This window comes from Electrona antarctica, assembly GCF_951216825.1.
Source record: "Electrona antarctica genome assembly, chromosome: 18".
NCBI lineage: Eukaryota > Metazoa > Chordata > Actinopteri > Myctophiformes > Myctophidae > Electrona > Electrona antarctica.
Window position 1 is genome coordinate 32,092,838 of NC_136799.1, and position 19,287 is coordinate 32,112,124.

General features: G+C 41.3%; 1 protein-coding gene across 9 annotated transcripts in view; it reads left to right on the forward strand.

Moving 5' to 3' along the window:
* The window catches only part of grhl1 (grainyhead-like transcription factor 1), a 36,769-nt gene extending 17,841 nt beyond the window's left edge, over positions 1-18,928 (forward strand). For all 9 annotated transcript variants that reach the window (XM_079528977.1, XM_079528978.1, XM_079528979.1 and 6 more), the window contains exons 14-16: positions 1,848-1,933; positions 17,244-17,308; positions 17,415-18,928. In XM_079528977.1, the coding sequence (XP_079385103.1) occupies positions 1,848-1,933; positions 17,244-17,308; positions 17,415-17,529 (266 nt within the window). In that variant the 3' untranslated portion in view covers positions 17,530-18,928. The remainder of the gene's footprint in view (positions 1-1,847; positions 1,934-17,243; positions 17,309-17,414) is intronic.
* The last annotated feature ends 359 nt before the right edge of the window (positions 18,929-19,287 follow it).

Here is a 19,287-nt window from a genome sequence, read left to right on the forward strand (position 1 = left end):
TACTCCGCATACGTCACAGTCTATATGACTTGGTCGAACAAACCGCGCACAAAGCTGTGAGAGCACAAAGTTATGCTCTTCTCAATTGTATATAGACCGGTGCCTGGCTGTAGAGCACGGTGACGATGGAAGTTGGAGATCCATGCCCCACCCGGCTATGCAATACCCGTTGTACCCGTGTCAGAGAGAGTACCCGTTCCACCCATCTGTCTGTGTCCGTTGTATGCCCATATATGGAGATTTCTGTATCTGATTCTCTGTGTCCCTTTATTCTGAGTTCTGTCTGTGTCCCTTTTATGCCCATATATGGAGTTCTTTGTCAGGCATGCTCAAATATGGAGTCTATGCAGAACATTATTGTGATGTCAGAACAAGCCAGCTCCATATATGGAGATCTAGGGGTGATCAGGTGTGATCAATTGGCTAATTTGGTCCCTGGGCTAGTTTTGGCTCCTTCAAAGAGTTCAACTTCAATTCTGAACTATTGCCCAGGCGCCCACTCATCAAACTCAGATGTCAGGTCACAGTGACCAGATAATGCCTTCTCATCTGGTTGCCAGTTGGCAGAGTGAACCAGTTGTATGGGCACAGTGGGCAGGGACCCTGTATAAAGCCTGGGCAGAAGCGTTTGTGCTAGTTCTGGACAACGGTGTATCCCACCGACTCAAGGCCGGGCACTGCACTCCCTGTGGTGGTGTGGAACGCGTGTGTCGAATTTGAAGTTGGTGGGGCGAACGGTTCTGGAGTTACGTGGATTACAGACGTACACACACAGAGACGTGGTGCATTTATAGATAGATGTAAGACAGCATTCCTGAGTTATAGATAGTACCAGAGTGACTGTGATTAATCTATAACGTGTGACTGTGATTAATCTATAACATGCCTCGAACACATCTGCAGGTAATCAATTTGATAAACATGCTACGGTCAACACCTCAGTATCAGGTTTTAGAATGCCTTTACATATACAGTATAATCTTTCACAGTTATTTCCTACAAGCATGGATAACTCCTGTGCGGTTAACTTAATGCTGCCACTCAATACCTAAATGAAACATACCTAAACCCAACTACTACCCTCAGCTGCCATTTACTGTACCCTCATGGTAAGTTTCATTTCTGTCTCAAGTGGTGTCGATTGCTGTGTTACTCTGTCACTTCCAGCAATACGATTGGACAATGCTGAACGCCCAGGAGACAAGAGATGAAAGTTCATCTCATGTCATTTGCATAAGGTCGAGAGAATCGAAACTTTTGGGGGCTCTCGTCACATGTTCGAGATCCCACAATCCTCTGCGTTGTATCTCCCTCAGCGGCATTCCCCTTTGGATGAGTAGCAGACGTTTAGTTTCCGATGCGGGAGACCTATGTTCAAATCTACTGTAGGTGGCTACATAAAAGGGTTCTCACTCACACATAACCTTGCAACTTCCCTGTGAAGGTCTTGTGCGTGTGTGTGTGTGTGTGTGTCTGCGCGTGCGTATGCGTGCGTGTTTGTGTGAAAGGTTGACAAGCTCCCAATCCCCTATAGAGAGCTCAGTGTGTGTGTGTGGTATGGGTGAGTGCAGACGGGGACACGACACAGTAAGCCACAAAGACCAAAATCCACATAAAGGAAGCAACGGTCCAACAACTTGGCCTGACCCAGCTATAAACACTTCACTATGCCAGTGAATTCATCGGCTGTTTCATTTGGGTATATACTGTAGTTTCCTGCTTTGCCTTAAAGATTAGCTAGTGTGCGCAGTTCGTTGTACTCTTTGCTCGCATCAATGTGTGTACGTGCAAATCCACGTGGGCTTCGTCTAATGACTCTCTCCCGTCTTTCTTCCTCTCGCCCGCAGTGCTGTTATACGTGCGTAAGGAGGCAGAGGAGGTGTTTGATGCGCTCATGTTGAAGAACCCCACGTTGAAAGGCCTGGTGGAGGCGGTAAGTTTCTCTCAGCTTCCTACTCACCAGTGCACTGGCATTGACAGCAGAAGAGCGGCATAGGAGGACTCTTTATGCTCTGTTTTGTCATGAGGGCGGTCATAAGGGGGCGTCATGATTTGAATCGCCTGCCTGTGTGCCTGACTGACTGTCTCTCTGTCCGGTGTGACGCGCACAAGACAAAGCAGGCCAGTGGTGCAAAGTAACTAAGTACATTTAATCAAGTACTGTACTTAAGTAAAAAAAAAAAAAAACTTTGACTTCCACTCCACTACATCACTGGATCCAAACATTGTACTTTTACTCCACTACATTTATTTGAAAACTTGAGTTACTATAGTTACTTTGTAGATTTTTATTATTATTACAAAACGTATATTAACCAATTCACAGCCCTATATACATTTCGGCCATTTAAAAATGCTATTTTCCTAAAGATTTGTATACATTTGAAAACTTGAAATGGGACGTCCTGCATAATGAGTACTTTTACTTTTGGTACTTTAAGTATATTTTGACACCAATACTTTTGTACTTTTACACAAGTACATTTTGAATTCTGGACTTTCACTTGTAACAGAGTGTTTCTACATTGCAGTATTGATACTTTTACTTAAGTAAAAAACCTGAGTAGTTTTTCCACCACTGAAGAAGGCATACTGCAGGCAGCAGGAGACCTGATTTCCCTCACACTAACCACCTCCACAACAGGCTTAAATGAGCTGTGACAGACACAGCACCCCGCCCCTCTCAAAAAAAGGAGAAAAAAAGAAAAAAGGGGGAAACTAGAAAAAGTGCCCTTCTGGGCACAGGTCTCCACCAGGAGGATAGGAATGTAGGACATTGCAGCTTGCCTTCATCTGGTGGTTGGATAACAGGGCAACAAAAGTAACTAATATAACATGTAACAGTATATTAATAATGCTTAGTAATGTTATAAAGATGAATGGCATGATGGCATGCATTATACAAATGGCATGTTATTGACAAAGGTACGTCATTGTAATGGCAAAACAGTGACCTTGCTATTCACATAGTCTATTCACATAGTCCATGAAAGTTTCGGATACAAATAAACTGTTTGCTGTTTTATAATAAAGGCATTCATATTAGGATAGGAACATTGTCTTATTATTGTGTCAATAACACAATATACATAAGAGTATAAACTTTGAAACCCCCAACAGTTACAAAAAGCAACGACAAGTCAATGAAAAGTTTATACAATTATTTTATTGAAGTAAATATTTGCGATGATACTGTCATCAAAGGTTCTGCATGGACACGTCTGGAAGAGAGAAAACAAGCCACACCATATTCACGGATGTATAGTGATGCATTTTTATTATAAGTATAATCACTGTTGTGTTAAGAAGTGAAAGGTTTGACTTGTAACACAATATTTTTCCATATTGTAAAGTAGATAGTTCCTGGTTCTGATATGCTTGATTTGTGAACACTGTTTACTATAGGTCATACTTAAGTAAAGTACAAATATCTCAAAATTGTACTTAAGTAGGCCTACAGTACTTAAAGTAAACTTAGTTACTTTCCACTATGAAAAGGGTTGCATACGATTAAGCCAAACAAACCTTTTAGGGCTGTGGACTACAGATTGTCAGATACTGAAACGTGTGGTAAACTGCACCATTAGGCTCCTTCAGACTTTGTGTGAACTGTACAGTATGGTATATGTGGGGGAAGAAAATAAAATATTGATTAATACACAATAAGTAATTGCTGAAATATAAAAGGAATATATAACACCAAAATGTATTTAAACAGAGGAGCAGAGGCAAGATCTTTAATTGTGTTACAAATAATTCTTTTTCAAGAAGCAACCTCAAGCACCAGAATAAAAATAAGCCATACGCAGCAATTACCAATCAGCTTATCGTTTGGTAGATCGCAGGTCATTTCAATATTCAACACTTTGACTTGATTATTTTGACTGGCTACACATGTGTATATTTGATATTGATCTTGCTGTAGTATTTCACAGGTTGTTGCTTGGTTTTATTGATGTGACATCTTCAATGTTGTACTTTGGAATGGTAGCACAGGATTTCTGATTTCCTATAGAAGGGAGTTAAACGTGTTATACAGTTTTATTATTACATATATTTGTGAAGGACTATGATGTTGGTAAGATGAGGAAGTGAGAGTTGTATGTAGAGCAGACATATGCTGGAGTTGTACATAATTGTGAGAGTGTATGCTTATTGCTTATAGTCATTAGCATAGTAATGTTTTGTGGGTGGTGAGAATGTATTTGGTGAATATGTTACATAGTTTGTGGGATGTGCATGTGTGTTGAATGTACAAAAGATTGAGAGTTGTATGTGGAGAAGACTTGACTTGTATACAATAGGAAGAGTGCATTCTTCAGCCATAAGCATGGTAATATTGTTTGGTGGTAGGAATGAATTTGGTATGTACATATGTCATATGTTTGTGGGATAGGCAGCTTTTGTTCGGTGTGTGCGTGTGTGTCACACAAACCTTTTAGGGCTGTGGTCTGCAGAACGTGAGACGTAGTGAAACCCATTGTCATTGGTTGGCTGCACCACTTGGCTCCTTCAGATTTTGGGTGAACTGTACACACAGGGTGTGGGGGAAGAAGAAGAATATTGTTTTATTCAGAATCAGAAAATGCTGAAATATAATAGTAATCAAATAGTGAAATCAATGTGAACTAAGCAGCAGTAGCCAGATCATCAATGTGTGTTTTACACTGTACTTTTTCTTGCTACATGAGTTCACCTCAGTATCAACCCAAGTTACAAACATAAGCTTGAGTGGCAGGTTGTGAGACCCATGGCTAGAAATGTCAATGCAGCTTATCGTTTGGTAGATGCAGGGCATTTAAGTAATCAATACTGATGGCTCTACTTTGACTGGCTACACATGTGTATATTTGATATGGAGAATAATGATCTTACCGTAGTATTTCACAGGTTGATGTTTGATTATATTGATGTAACGTCTTTGCCGTTGTATTTCGTAATGGTATCACAGGATTTTGATTTGCTATAAAAGGGACATAAATGTTCAATACAGTTGTGTTATTACATATCTATGAAGGTGTTATGTTGGTAAGATGAGGAAATGAGACTTGTATGTGGATGAGATGTATGCTGGAGTTGTACATAATAGTAAGAGCGTATTCTTATAGTCATAAACACGGTAATGGTATGTGGTGGTGGGGATGAATTTGGTATATACCATAGTTTGTGGGATGTAGAATGTAGAATGTAGAAAATAATGCAATTGTGTAAGTATGTTGTAGAATAATAATTGTTAGTGTTTTTTTAGGAAGTTGTAAGACAGTTTTGAAAAGGATTATATTTACTGTTGTTTGTTTATGTAGTTTGAGTTTTGTGCTTACTGTGTTCATTGTTGTTTCTTGCTTGTGTTGTCTTCTGTATTTGTATCTTTATTGGCTGGATTTTGTCCTTGTACCTCCTATTCCATTTTCTCATCTTTTCTCCTTGTCTTCTGTTCCATGTAATGTTGTGTTTCTGTTTTTTCTTGTAATTTCGTCTGTGTGGTCATCATCAGCATTTAAGGTAAATCCAATGTTATGTGGATTAGATCATGGTCTGAGTAGTAGGTGTCTACAACATGTGTGGAGACTTTGTCGGGTCTGTTGACATACACATGGTCTAGGAGTGAGCCATCATCTGTGGTTGGTGTTGAAACAAATTGATGGAAGCCATACTGTAGCATGATATTTAGAATTGGATGTTGTGGGTCAGTGCTGAGGTTGTAGTTGAAGTCACCTAAAATGATTGTCAAGGTGTTGTTTTCGAGTGATTGGAGGAATTCACGAAGGTTGTCAGTGAAGCTTGAGGAGTTCATTTTTGGTGGTTTATACAGTGTGATCAGGTTGATTATAGTTGCACATTTGGATATTGCCAGTGCTGTGTGCTCCACGTCGTTAAGTGACTTGTTCAGTTGTTTTGGAGAAAGGTTATTTGATGCTATGGTCATGATGCCGCCTCCCCTTTGTGCTTGTCTGTCAGTTCGGAAGCAGGTGGAGTTTGGTAAGATGAGGGCATCTTGATCAAGGTTTTGGTTTGGTTTCAGAAATGTTTCCACAAAACATAGTACGTCAAGTTCTGCCAGTGTTGCATCTTTTTTTAGGTCAGGTAAATGTGGCAAGTATGATCGGATATTCAGCATGGCGATAGTTAGGGTGGAGTCTTTTGCAGCATGTGGGATCTGTTGGGATATTTGTAGCTGTGTGTTGCGTAGTCGAATCATTTCTTTGTGTACTTCAGGGTGAGTTTTGATTTGTTTGGCATGAAAGCTGAGGAGGTACAGGCCTTGTAGGGATGTTACTCTGCTGAGTGCAACATAGACCTGGCCTGGGTTGAAGAAGCCCTTTTCTTCTATGGTGACTACGATGTTGTCCAATGTTTTTCCTTGGACTTTATGAATTGTGCATGCCCATGCCAGATTAAGAGGGAATTGTACTCGTATTGCTTCTACAGTGTTTTTGGTACCAGTGTAGAATTGCACAGTGTGCCTTTGTATGGGTACTGCTTCAGGAAAGTGTTCTTTGTACTGACTGGCTGCTTTGGCTGCTTGTCCTACTCGATCACTGTCAAAGTTCACCAAGACGGTTTGGACTGTTGTGTCTGTTTGCTGGATGTGAACAATTGTGCCGCATACTCCGTTGGACAGTCCATCAGAGACCTTGATGTTGCTTGTCAACATGACTCTGGCCCCAAGTGCTACAGACACAATCTCTCGTAAGCCTCCTGTTTGCGATGGGTTGCTTGATATTGTAACGTTAACCAGTCCTGTCTTACAGTCTTTTTGTGAATCAATTGCCCTGATGTTGAATATTTGTGTTGGTAGGTTTCTTATCTTTTCGTCATTGTGTGAATCTGTGGCAGCATTTGTTCTGAAGACATGCAGTGCTTCACTTGGGTATGAGGGATCCGTTTTGTAAACAATTCTGGTTTTTAACAGTGCAATGTCTTCTTCAGTGCATGTGTTTGTACGAACTCTCATAAGCAGCTCTGCATAGGGTTGGTCGTCCTTTTGGCGCATTGTTTCTGTGAGTTCAAACAGTTGGAAATTTTCTTGCCACAATGATCCATGTAGTTTTGCATAGGCATCAGAGGGAGTGACAAATATCTGTTTTGCCATGACTGGTGGTAGTTGGTACAGGTCACCAACCGCAAGGATACTGACATTGCCAAAACGAGAGTCTGGGTTGTTTATGCCTGTGATGTCTTGAAGTCGTTTGTGAATGTGATATAGAAGATCTGCACTGACCATGGAAACTTCGTCAATAATCAGCAGCTTTAGCTTCCCCAGACGTGAGCGTAATGTGTTTAATGTGTCCGGTTTTGGAGGCTGGTATCCTTTTGATTTTGTTGTAGGTGTGAAGTTGAGGGCTGAATGAATTGTTATGCCGTCGATGGCAAACGCTGCTATTCCGGTGAATGCAGTCAACAGCACAGCAAGCTCGTTTGGTTCAAAGTGGCGAGACAGTGGGTGAAGTAGGTGCATGGTTTCATAGTGGATCAGTTTGATGATGTGACTTTTACCAACTCCTCCTGGCCCACTTAGAAAGATTTGGTAGGTTGGATGTGGTTGATGAGTTTTGAGTGCAATAATTGTGTCTTTGCACCATTTTCTATGAAAGGTCACCATTTCCATCTGTTTTGGAGTTAGTGATCGCATCATGCTTAAGTATTGTTCACGAGTCATCATAGTTTTGTTGTGCTCTGCAGTGAAACGTGCTTGCAGTTCTGACTGGATAGGTTGGTGATTGGGATCGAGATCAACATTTGACAAGTCTGCATCCTGTTGGACGTCCCTCTCTATGACATTGCCTTCGTTTTGTTGTATGGCTCTTTCATGTTCAATGTTGGCTGCAATCAAATCCCAGGCATGCTGTGGTGGTCCCATTTCTTCCAGGTCTTGTATTGCTTGGTCAAGCTCATTTGTGTTTGTACTGAACTTGTTTTCATTGTGGCGGATTAATTGCTGAACATGATCATAGTGCTCCTTGAAAGAGGGGTAATTTGCAAGCAGGTCTCTGTCCTCTTGACGCCAGGGTAAGTACAACATTAGAAGGATTCTGTATTTTTCTTCTCCCTCCGATTTTTCCTTGTGGAAGCGAATGACACAGTGGCGCTTGCGGGCTGTCATTTGTCCAAGGTCGTTATGCAGGGTGATGGGAGATGGATTTATGTTTCCATTGTCACTGTCTTGAAGTCCATCATCCTCACTAGTGTTTGCGATGTGGTCAATGGCATCAGAAGTTGTTTTTTTGTATTTTGTTACATATGTGGCAGAAAACTCTGCCAGACACATCGTTTCAAGGGAGTTTGGGCGAGCTTCATACCTGTCGAGAAGTGAGGTGCAGAATATGTTTTCTTCATCATCAGCCATGTTTTGTAACATACTCTGTGGCTTAAGTAGCGAAACTCTTTTGTGTCTGGGTGCTGTGTTGACAAATACCACCTTTCTGCTGGCCCTTTTTAAGGGCAGGGATAGCAATCTGTAGGCTGCTTCTTGTGCACTTACTTCTCTGTTGTTGAGAAATGCAGAGCCAACTTTCTTTAGTTGCGTGGTTACATCTTCTCCTCTGTTGTCATCGGCAACCTTCTTCAGCAGTTCACTCATTGCCCTTTCAGATTTTAACATGTAGCTGGTCATGTACATGACACAGGAGTATGCATCCAATACAAATTGAATGTCCATGTTGGCCTGCCATGTTTCCAGGATTCTTGCATTGTAGTAATTGATCCAACGTTCTGCTGGTTTCCGTTTTAGCACAATTTTTTTGCCAGACTTCATTATTGATTGAGCCCATTGGTAAGCTTCTTGATCCACACACGCATGTTGTAGCAAGTCTTCTAGTGAGATATCCTCAGGATTGTCCTTGTTAAACATGGAGGTAGCTACTTTGTTTAGTAACGTGCGGCTTGCTTCAAGGAGTTTTTGTGTAGCTTCTGAGTCTGCTTCTTCAGGTTCTGTTGCGATTAAGGTTTCACTACTTGGAAGGTGTGGGAAGTTGAATCTGCAGAAGCCTGTTTTTTTGCATGTAGTAGAATGATTGTGCTTTTGTACTGATAGCACTAATGTTTTGAGTACACCATCTTCTTCTGGGATTGCACATGTTTGATGTCTATCAATGAAGGCAGCAACCTCAGCATCTGTGTTCACTCCAACTTTGGGAGCGTCCTTTATCCACAATAATGTGTGTGCATGAGGTGATCCCCTTTGCTGGAATTCGATGCGTATGAAGAAATCTACAAGTTTATCAAGGGGATTGGACTTGCTACCAATGTAGTCTCTGAAATATGTGCGTAGGCGATATTCAAATTGGCGTGCAGCTGTTGCTGGGTTGTTGCGCAGCCATTTGCATTTCTCTTCATAGCCCATGTTTTTGACATCATCTGCTGTTAGGATGGTTCCATACTGACGCGCAACACTTTGAATTACTTCTGGCCATTGCATGTCTGCAGCACTCACTGTTAAAAAGAAGGTTGGTATTCCTAATTGTCTGACTATAGCTAGTAATTCCAAAAGCACGTTTTGCCAGTAGGCTGGTGAACCTCTTGTGTTTTTCAGAAATTTGAAGGCCATGTCTGTGCGCAACATGGCATGTACATTGTGTTTTAATTTCAGTATGCCAGCATTAACCCTTTGATTTTGGAATGTTTGACCACGGCTTTGTCGTAGGAATATTTGAAGTTGATCTTTGACTTGTTGTGCTTCCACTATGTACTGAGCTGTCAGGAGATAGTCTATATCTTTAGCAAAGCGGCCATCGCAACCCAAAATGCGTTTTTGAAAATATTTTCTGATGGTGATTTTTTTTGGTCTTTCTGTTTCTAAGCCACCACGGCCATAAGGGTACTTTGATGGGTTTGCCAACTCTTCAAACTTGTCATCTTGGTAGAAAGGGCGTGGTTTTTGGTGTTCTGCAGGGGCAACTGAATATGTAGTCTCTGCATCTAAAAAATGTTCTTCTTGAAGCAAAGTGTCATATGGGAGTCCTCGTAGTTGACTGGTTTGTTCAAATGCTTGTCTGTCTTCTTCATCTTCATTGTCATGAACAGTTTCAGCAGTTGATTGGTGTGTGTGATCTGTGTTAATTCTTTCCAGTGCTACATAATGGATTTGTGCAATGTGGCCAATTGTTACAGTATTAGCACTGTGGCCTTGTTGTGGGGTCAATTCAACTGTATAGTCATGTTCTGTGTCACTGTTGTAGATGAGTATGTTGATATTCAACATGTTTGCCACAGCATTTACTGCAAGGTTGTCGGCCCAATCGCCTTTGCGTATGTTATCAATGACAATGTTCATTTCGTGCTGCTGTTGGACTGTAAAGTCAGGTGAATCAATTTGATGTGCTTGAGGATTGGGCAATGCAAGGAATTGCATGTAATGTTGCTGGACGTCTGGGTCTTCTAAAAAGGTAACCAATTTTGTACGTATGTCAGGACCTGTGATCCTTTGTATACCTGCGGTCTCAAGGGTGGTTGCTACAGCATGGTAAAAACAGTTTCCATCTCCAGGCACATCATAGATGGTCAAGTCATGGCACTTAACATAATCTGCTAATTTCTTGTACAAATCTTCTGAATTGGGTGTAGATGCAGTTGTAAAGGTGGTTGCATTGTTGTTTGGGTAATGATGTTGTGGTGTTGTCATGGCTTCCCACAATTCATTATTGTCTTGGACCCAGCGGTCCTCCCAATCATCGCAGATGTCAATGTCATGGTATAGAGGATTGTGTTGCTTTAGCCAGGATAGGGCGTCAAAGACTTTCTTTGGACGCACATACTCATGCATGTAGTGTCCAGTGTAGGCAAGTTTTCGTTTAAGTTTCAGGGGAACAACTTCAGCAGTGTCAGGAAGTCTTGGCAGTAACTTGATAATGGTGTGTAAGTCAGATGGCACATTGACTGCATTACCGTGGATTGCCTTTTGTCTGCCTCTTGGCAAGCCCACAAGTTTCATGAAGGCAATCCGTTGACTAATTAACCTTTCTTCTAAAGGGTGCAAATCCTGCAGTTCTGGGGGAATGTCATCCAGTAATAAGTTGTTGGCCCAAGCTTGTGTGGGGAGTTTACCTACTTTAAGGGAGTGATGACATGTGTGGCAGATCCAAGTTTTGTTTTGATTTGTGACAGTTGGCTCTTTGCCAAGGAGATTTGCAGTATCAATTGTAGCAGTGTATCTTTCAAGTTTTAACTCCACCACTGTCTCTCTGTAAAGCAAGCGTTCGCATGAATAGCAGACATAATTGGGTCCACTTTCTGAAATCTTTTTTAAGAATTCAGCACCAGCTTCCTCAACTGTTGGCACATGTTGTTGCTTCTGTGCTCTGGCCTGTGTTTTTGATTGTGTTTCTTTTTGATCTTGTAGTTGTTTTTCATGTGGGGATTGGAGTGAACGTAGTTTTTGCATGTTTTCAGTGTTTTTTTCACAGTGTTGTGCTTTTTCATGTGGAGATTGGAGCAAGCGTTGTTTTTGCATGTTTTCAGTGTTTTTTTCACAGTTTTGTGCTTTTTCATGTGGAGATTGGAGCGAGCGTTGTTTTTGCATGTTTTCAGTGTTTTTTTCACAGTGTTGTGCTTTTTCATGTGGAGATTGGAGCAAGCGTCGTTTTCTCTTGTTGTCTGTGTTTTTTTCACACTGTTGTGCTTTTTCATCTGGGGATTGAAGAAAGCGTCGTTTTCTCTTGTTGTCTGTGTTTTTTTCACACTGTTGTGCTTTTTCATCTGGGGATTGAAGTAAGCGTCGTTTTCTCGTGTTGTCTGTGTTTTTTTCACAGTGTTGTACTTTTTCATCTGGGGATTGTATCGATTTTAGTTTTTTCTTGTATTCACTGCTTCTTGCACGCTGGCGCCCTCTTTCATCAGGAGTTTCAAGTGATCTTTTCCGTTTCTTTGCTCGCGTTTCCATTGCACATTGTGCTGTTTTTTCTAATGTGGACTCCTTTTGTCGGTGTTGCGCCTTTGCTTCTTTTTCAACTGTTCGACGAAGATTTGCTGCTTCTTCAGTCTCTGCCACCCGAATTTGTTGCATACTTTGCCTTATCTTTTTCCTGCGTGCTGCAGGATTGGATTTGTAACGTGGCATTTTGAAGAAACGTTTTGGTGAATATCAGTTACATGCAGGTTATCCCTAAAAGTGAAACACATAAAGGTGGTCAGTAAATGTACATAATAGGAAATGGAATTAGAAAGTAGAGAATGGTTAGAAGTTGAGCTTATGCAAAATGTGTGTGCGTGTGCACGTGCGTGCATGCAAACAAACCTTTTAGGGCTGTGGTCTACAGAACTAACCTGACTCCGCCAGATGGGGCAGCAGAGAGTACACTGGGTTCCCCCCTCCTGCTCCCATCTGGGAACTCTCAGGCAGACTTGATGCCCGGCCACAAAACGGCCTGGCCAATCAGCAGCAGCTAGAGGTGGGATAGCTGCTGCTGATTGGCCATCAAGTCTGCCTGAGAGTTCCCAGATGGGAGCAGGAGGGGGGAACCCAGTGTACTCTCTGCTGCCCCATCTGGTGGAGTCAGGTTACTACAGAACATGAGACGTAGTGAAACCCATTGTTGTTGGTTGGCTCCTTCAGAGTTTGGGTGAACTGTACACACAGGGTGTGGTATGGGGGAAGATGTAAAATATTATTTAATACAGAATAAGAAATTGCTGAAGTATAATAGTAATCAAATAGCAAAATCAATGTCAACTAAGCAGCAGTAGCAAGATCTTCAATTGTGTGTTTTTATGCTGTACTGTTTCTTGCCACATGAGTTCAGCACAAGAATCAACCCCAGGTACAATCATATAAGCATGTGTGGAAGGATGAGAGACATGGCTTGAAATTACCTTGTGGCTGTACCATGACAGTCATACTATACTATAGTAGGTGTAAGTATGCAGGCAGATACACCTCCTATTCCAATAGGCAAGATTTTTTGTGCGCTTATGCTGCACTCAAGTCTAGCACCATGTGTTAAAATTAAAACGTTTATAATATGTATTGTATTTATTATTTAAATATGGACTGAATGTGATGTAATTCAGACATGCCTCTGTTATATACATTGGAAAAGCAGCAGTGCTGGTGCAGGACTCCCCATTACATTTGTCAGTAATGAACATCAGTCAATTTGTTTTCCTGATTTTCATCCTTCACTGAGTCCCTCTCCCTATCTTAGTGTCTCACTCAGACACACACACACACACACACACACACACACACACACACACACACACACACACACACACACACACACACACACACACACACACACACACCAACACACAAATGCTGACCTCCTGGCACCCTGGCAAGAAGGAATGTTGCTTTTGAGATAACTGTTGACTTGCTGGAATAGCCAATCTACACAACAAAGGATATGGTTTACAGTTGCTCTCATAAAACTTGACTTAAGTCATGGTAGAAGTTTTAAAGTAGTAGTAGCAATTGTATTCATAATATTGTTAATATTATTCAATCAATATATAGCTTCATTACTGTTTTGGGTCAAATCCACATAACATAGCCTATAAAGACAAATTGATTGCTACTGTGTGTCAGCTATTCCATATAGCTGTCTATTCTTTGATTACTTAGTTTTGTTAGTCTGTCTGTCTGTCTGTCTCCTACAAGTCCTGTTCTGGCCCCCCCCCCCCCAAGACTATGCATCTCTGTAGTTAAGATAGATGTGTAGGCCATCATAAAAAAAGAAAACATCATGTTGATGTATTTTTTTGAATAGGAGGTGATCTGGCTGCATACTAGGCCTACAAGAGTATGACTATCACAGCCTACAATAGCCTAAATTAGAAGTGTGTGTGTGTGTGTGTGTGTGTGTGTGTGTGTGTGTGTGTGTGTGTGTGTGTGTGTGTGTGTACGTGCGTGCACGTGGAGGTACAATAACTGACATTAGTGTAGGTGAGTTTAACTACAGAAGTATTGGCATCAGAATATGCAGACAATATTCTTTCCACAAAATGCACAATGTAACAAGTTTCCAAAAGAGTAATTGCAAAGTTGCATTACAATGTGAATGTACAGTAAGTGTCAAATTCAAATAATTAAGAGGACAAAATGTAGCCCTATCATGTAGGTACGAGAAACAGAGAGAACAGAGAGAGAGAGAGAGCGTGAGAGAGGACATGGTTAAAAGTACAAACATTAAGTATATTATGTTGAAATGGCCTATAAAACGAATAAAAAAAAACAGAAGCATGGTGTATTTAAATCAAACCAACCTCATTATAGCAGCGCCTCGCAAAAGTCCTCGGAATGGGTCAAGAAAGTGTTGTAGTCTCTTCTGTGATGTTCCTGTAAGTGCACAACTGTATACCAGCTAATGTGCTGGTGTGAGACATCCCCACTCTAAATTACCCCACCTTCCTGGTGTGTGTGTGTGTGTGTGTGTGTGTGTGTGTGTGTGTGTGTGTGTGTGTGTGTGTGTGTGTGTGTGTGTGGCAGCTAATGTCCTGCTGTGTGAGCCACCCCCACTAAGCTAAATGACCCCACCTTCCTGGCCTGTGTGTGTGTGTGTGTGTGTGTGTATGTGAGTGTGTGTGCGCGCGCTGCTAGTTTCCAATTTGTTTTTGGCAAAAGGTTATTTTACAGGAGTGTGGAATGGGGGTCCCTGCCACAAAATATGTTCAGATGACACTTTAGAAACAATAAGTCGTCCTCCTGTTGGAGTGGGAATATGCGAGCAGTTTCACTGCACTCGGACACTACGTTCATGAACAGCATTTTGTACAAAACAGGCCACTTCTGTAAACTTTGGAAGGCAATCTTAGCCTATCAGTGTAGAATCTGAGAAATCCAACACACTTGTCTTGATCACATGACTAAAGAGATCATGTGTACCAATTTGTGTGAGATTTGGATTAAATCTGTGCGACTAATATAAACAATGTGTTTTGCAGAAATCGGCCTCATGGTGGCGCTATAACTGGCAGATGTGGAGGGATGCAGGGAAAAATGTTTTTCCATGGCCTCTAGGGAGTGCGCATACAAAGTTGTACACAGATCGATGCAGTTATAGGTAAAAACAGGAATTGCCCTGTTATAGCGCCACCGTGAGGCTGATTTGGGGAAAAATTATTGGCATGTCGTCCTCGGCTTAGTGGAAATGTGCGTGTCTAATTTCACGGAAATTGCACACTGTGTTTGTGATTTGTGGCATTCCGATCAACCTGTTGGTGGCGCTATAACAGGCCAATGTGAAAAGGGTGGGATATATTCCTCAGCCTAGTAAGAAAATGTGTGAAAGATTTCACGTAAATTGCATGCTGCGTTCATGATTTGAGGCTTTTGTTCAAAACGGGGCAATCTTGCAAACTGTGAAAGCCAATTATAGCCAATTAGGATGGAATATGAAATATCGGACAGATCCGACTTGAGCACATGACCATAGAGATACTGTGTAACGATTTGTGAGATTTTTGGACAGAATCTGGAGGAGTAATATCAAAAAATGTGTTTTACAAAAGTCGGCCTCCTGGTGGCGCTATAAAAGGCAGATGCGGAAGATGCAGGTCAAAGGTTTGTCCTTGGCCTCTAGGGAGTGTGCATGCAACGTATCACGCATATCGGTGCAGTTTTAGGTAAACAATGTGAAAAGCTGCCTCATGGTGGCGCTATAACAGGCCGTTCTGGAAAATGTGGGGCAGAGGTTCATCGTTGGCATCCAGGGAGTGTGTGTGCAAAGTTTGGCATGGATCGGGCCAACGGTGCCGGAGATTAGCTGATAACGGACGGACAGAAGGACGGACGGACACACACACACACGGACGGAGTGCAAAACATACTCTCTCCCCATGCCTTCGGCCTGGTGGAGACAAAAAAGAGTAGTGTTGCAGAGAGGAGATAAACATGGGGGAGACGGGGAAGGAATGTAAAAGAGGAGTTAGTTTGGCAGGTTACAGCAGGGGTTCTCAACGTTTTTGGCCGGGGACCCCCGGAAATGCTTTGGCAATGTCTCGGGACCCCCGCCCCGCCCCCTCCCGACCCCCAATATAAATTGACTGCTACAATAACCTTAAACCATTTTGGGCGGGAACCCCTTTTGGTGTTTTAAGCATTGTTATAATTTAGCTATTGAAAAATAGCAGATCTACAAGCTCATAGCGCGCCACCGAGTGGCGCGCTATGAGCTTGTAGGTCTGCTATTTTTGAAAAATCATGAAAAAAAAAATTAAAAGTTTTTTTTTTAATAATTTGGGGACCCCCTAAAATAATTTGGCGACCCCCCCGAGGCGTCGCGACCCACGGGTTGAGAACCCCTGGGTTACAGGAGGAAAGACAGCAGTGCTGCAGAATGGTATTGACCTGGGCTTGGGACAAAGGGAGTAGAGGGACATGCATGAAAAGAGAGGAGGGCAGAGGCTCGTAAGGCATAGGGATGGGGATTAGGGGTGCAACAGTTAATCAAACTAATCAATCAATTTAAAAAATATATCAATTTTTTAAAATGAGCTTGTGGATCTGTTAATTTCTCTATTTCTACATGACACCGTTTTGTATAAAATAGGGCTAAAATAGTATAAAATAGGGCTTAATCAATCACTCAAAAGTTTATCTTTATATAGCACACTTCATACATGTGTAGTTCAATGGGCCTCGTAAGTGGTTAATTGATTCATTAACAAATCTAATTAGATTTGCGCTTATCAATTATAAAAAGGTAATTGAAAGTATAATCGCTAAGAATATAATTGATACTTGCAGCCCTAATGGGGAGAAAGGGTGCATATTGGAGTGACGGGGGAGGGTAGGGTAGTAGAGAAAGAGGAAAGGGATGCAGAAGCTGATGAGAGAGGGGGAGAGCAGGGTGTAGATTTGGAGTGGCCCAGGGTGAGAGAGATTGAAAGAGAGACGACAGGTGGTATGAGGTTCCACTGATGAGTGAGGGGTTGTAGGGATATTCTACTGTAGCCAGGTGTTCATCACAGACACAGACAGTTGGTGGACTGGAAAAAAGGTAATCAGGAAAGAATGAAGGATTAGAGAGACCTGCACAATGGACTGAGTTCTGACTTTGTTTTCAGTGTTATTCATTCTGAGATTGTGTGTGTGTGTGTGTGTGTGTGTGTGTGTGTGTGTGTGTGTGTGTGTGTGTGTGTGTGTGTGTGTGTGTGTGTGTGTGTGTGTGTGTGTGTGTGTGTGTGTGTGTGTGTGTGTGGAACTGTGCACATGCGCGTGCATGCGTACTGTACGTGCGTGCGTGCGTGCGCAATGTATATCAAGTCAGACACCTTCATCTTATATTTCATTGCTTTCTCTCAACCAGATATCAGATAAATATGAGTTGCCTTTGGAAAAAGTTGGAAAGGTCTACAAGAAATGCAAGAAAGGGTATGTCACTATCACGCACGCGGACATTTGTTCACAACGTTCTCCATTCCATCAGATAATAATTGGTTGAACATTAAAGTAATATCTGCTGTGTTTCTCCTTCCAGGATTCTAGTGAACATGGATGACAACATCATCAAACACTATTCCAATGAAGATACTTTCCAGATCTCCATGGAAGAGCAGGGGGGCATGTACAAACTCACGCTAACTGAAATCTGACTGGTGCGTTGAACAGAGGACATGATATTGCCCTGTTCTCAATTACTTAAAACAGAAGAAATTAGGCCGTCAATTGAAGACACATGGTTTACACGTCTAGCTGTAATATTAAGTAACCTTAATTTATACATTGTGGCACAACGGCTGCTCATAAATAACTGCATTTATCGGTTATTCGTGGCGAGCAACAAGCCAATACCATTGTGACATGAATAATGAATTAGACTTAAGCCTTGAAAGTGATAATAGGTTCTGATACTATAGCCATATTGTCTCAGTGCCTTTTAGGGTCATAACAGAGAGAGTCTTATAAATTTAATCTTACACCAAGCCATAGCTCTTATTGTAAAACACCAATGGTTTGGGATATATGTTATACATTTTGATTAACTTTGTTACTTTTGTACATAAGAACCAGGAAGTTCAGATAATTGTGATTGTAACGATAGCTTCATTTTGTATGACAGGGCAATTTGAGTGATTGGCTCAAAAATGTGCCCTTTATTTGTTAAAAATGTGCAAAACATTGTGGTGCTGCTATACCTCATTCTATGCACGCCACAATATTTATTATGTCTTTGAATTGTACAAGAAAAGAAATATGTATATATTTGATTGAGATATATACCATAGCCATACTTATAAGACAAGACCCTGTCTTTTCCTTTGTATAGCCTTAGCACTGATGTCTTTAAATGAGGGTATTAGCACACGTAATTAAAAACAGCAAAGTCCTGTTGTACTGAAAAGGCAGGATGTTGTGAGCCCTGTGTTGTTCAGTGTATTAATACTAAACATGTTGGCAGTATTTAGTCAAGTCAACCTCAACTCTACCGTTAAGGTAGCACAGTTGTGCGTGTTTGTAGTAACGTTTGTGCCTGAGAATCAGTGTAGGCTGCTTATGAATGGATTTTCTCCCTGAATCAATTTAAGTACATGCCTCTCTACTTAAGTATTAAATTATAGTAGTAAATCTACCTTTCCTTTTGTGGTCCTGAATGAGAGAGGCCAGTGAATGTCTAGCACAGCCCATGTGAACAGTTCTGGAAGTGCAATAAGACACTCAAACGAACCCATTTGCTTCTCTATGGCCAGATCTATATTATGCATCAATGGATAAAATAATAAACAATTGTCCATTGAAAATAATGTTGAAAAGGATCAACATGATCCCTCGTTTTATATCTCAGTACTTAATGTGTATATATTTATTGAAAATGGATGAGGGTTATTTTTTACAACATATATCCAAATGTCTATTTCTATTCTTAATAATATAATATTTTTGTTCCTTTTTATATGAAGTTATCCTAATGTTTGTCTAGGGAAATGATGATGTGTTCGTCATGTTTGTACAAAGCATTTGATGCACAAAGTGCCCAATAAAACCTACCCAAAAGCTCGGCTACATGTATGTTGGTCTGCACCCATACTGTGTTTACCCATGTCACTGCTGTTCACCCCCAGACCCATGTTGGGCTGTTATTATCACATTTAATCACTTTCCCTGAGTTGTAAGTGCAGCAGACAGACAGACAGGGTTGGGGGGGTTAAGCCAATTTGTACTTGATAGATTGTAGTTCGATAAATACATGCTAATTATTGCACATGTTGAAGTGTACACAGAGGGTAGTATCATATACAGTACTTACTTTGAATGATAAATTAGAAGAACCAGAATAACTATTGCACTGGTATAGAGTAGGCCCTACACATTAAAGGTTCTGTAGGTTTTTGTTTAAAATAAAACGTTTTTTC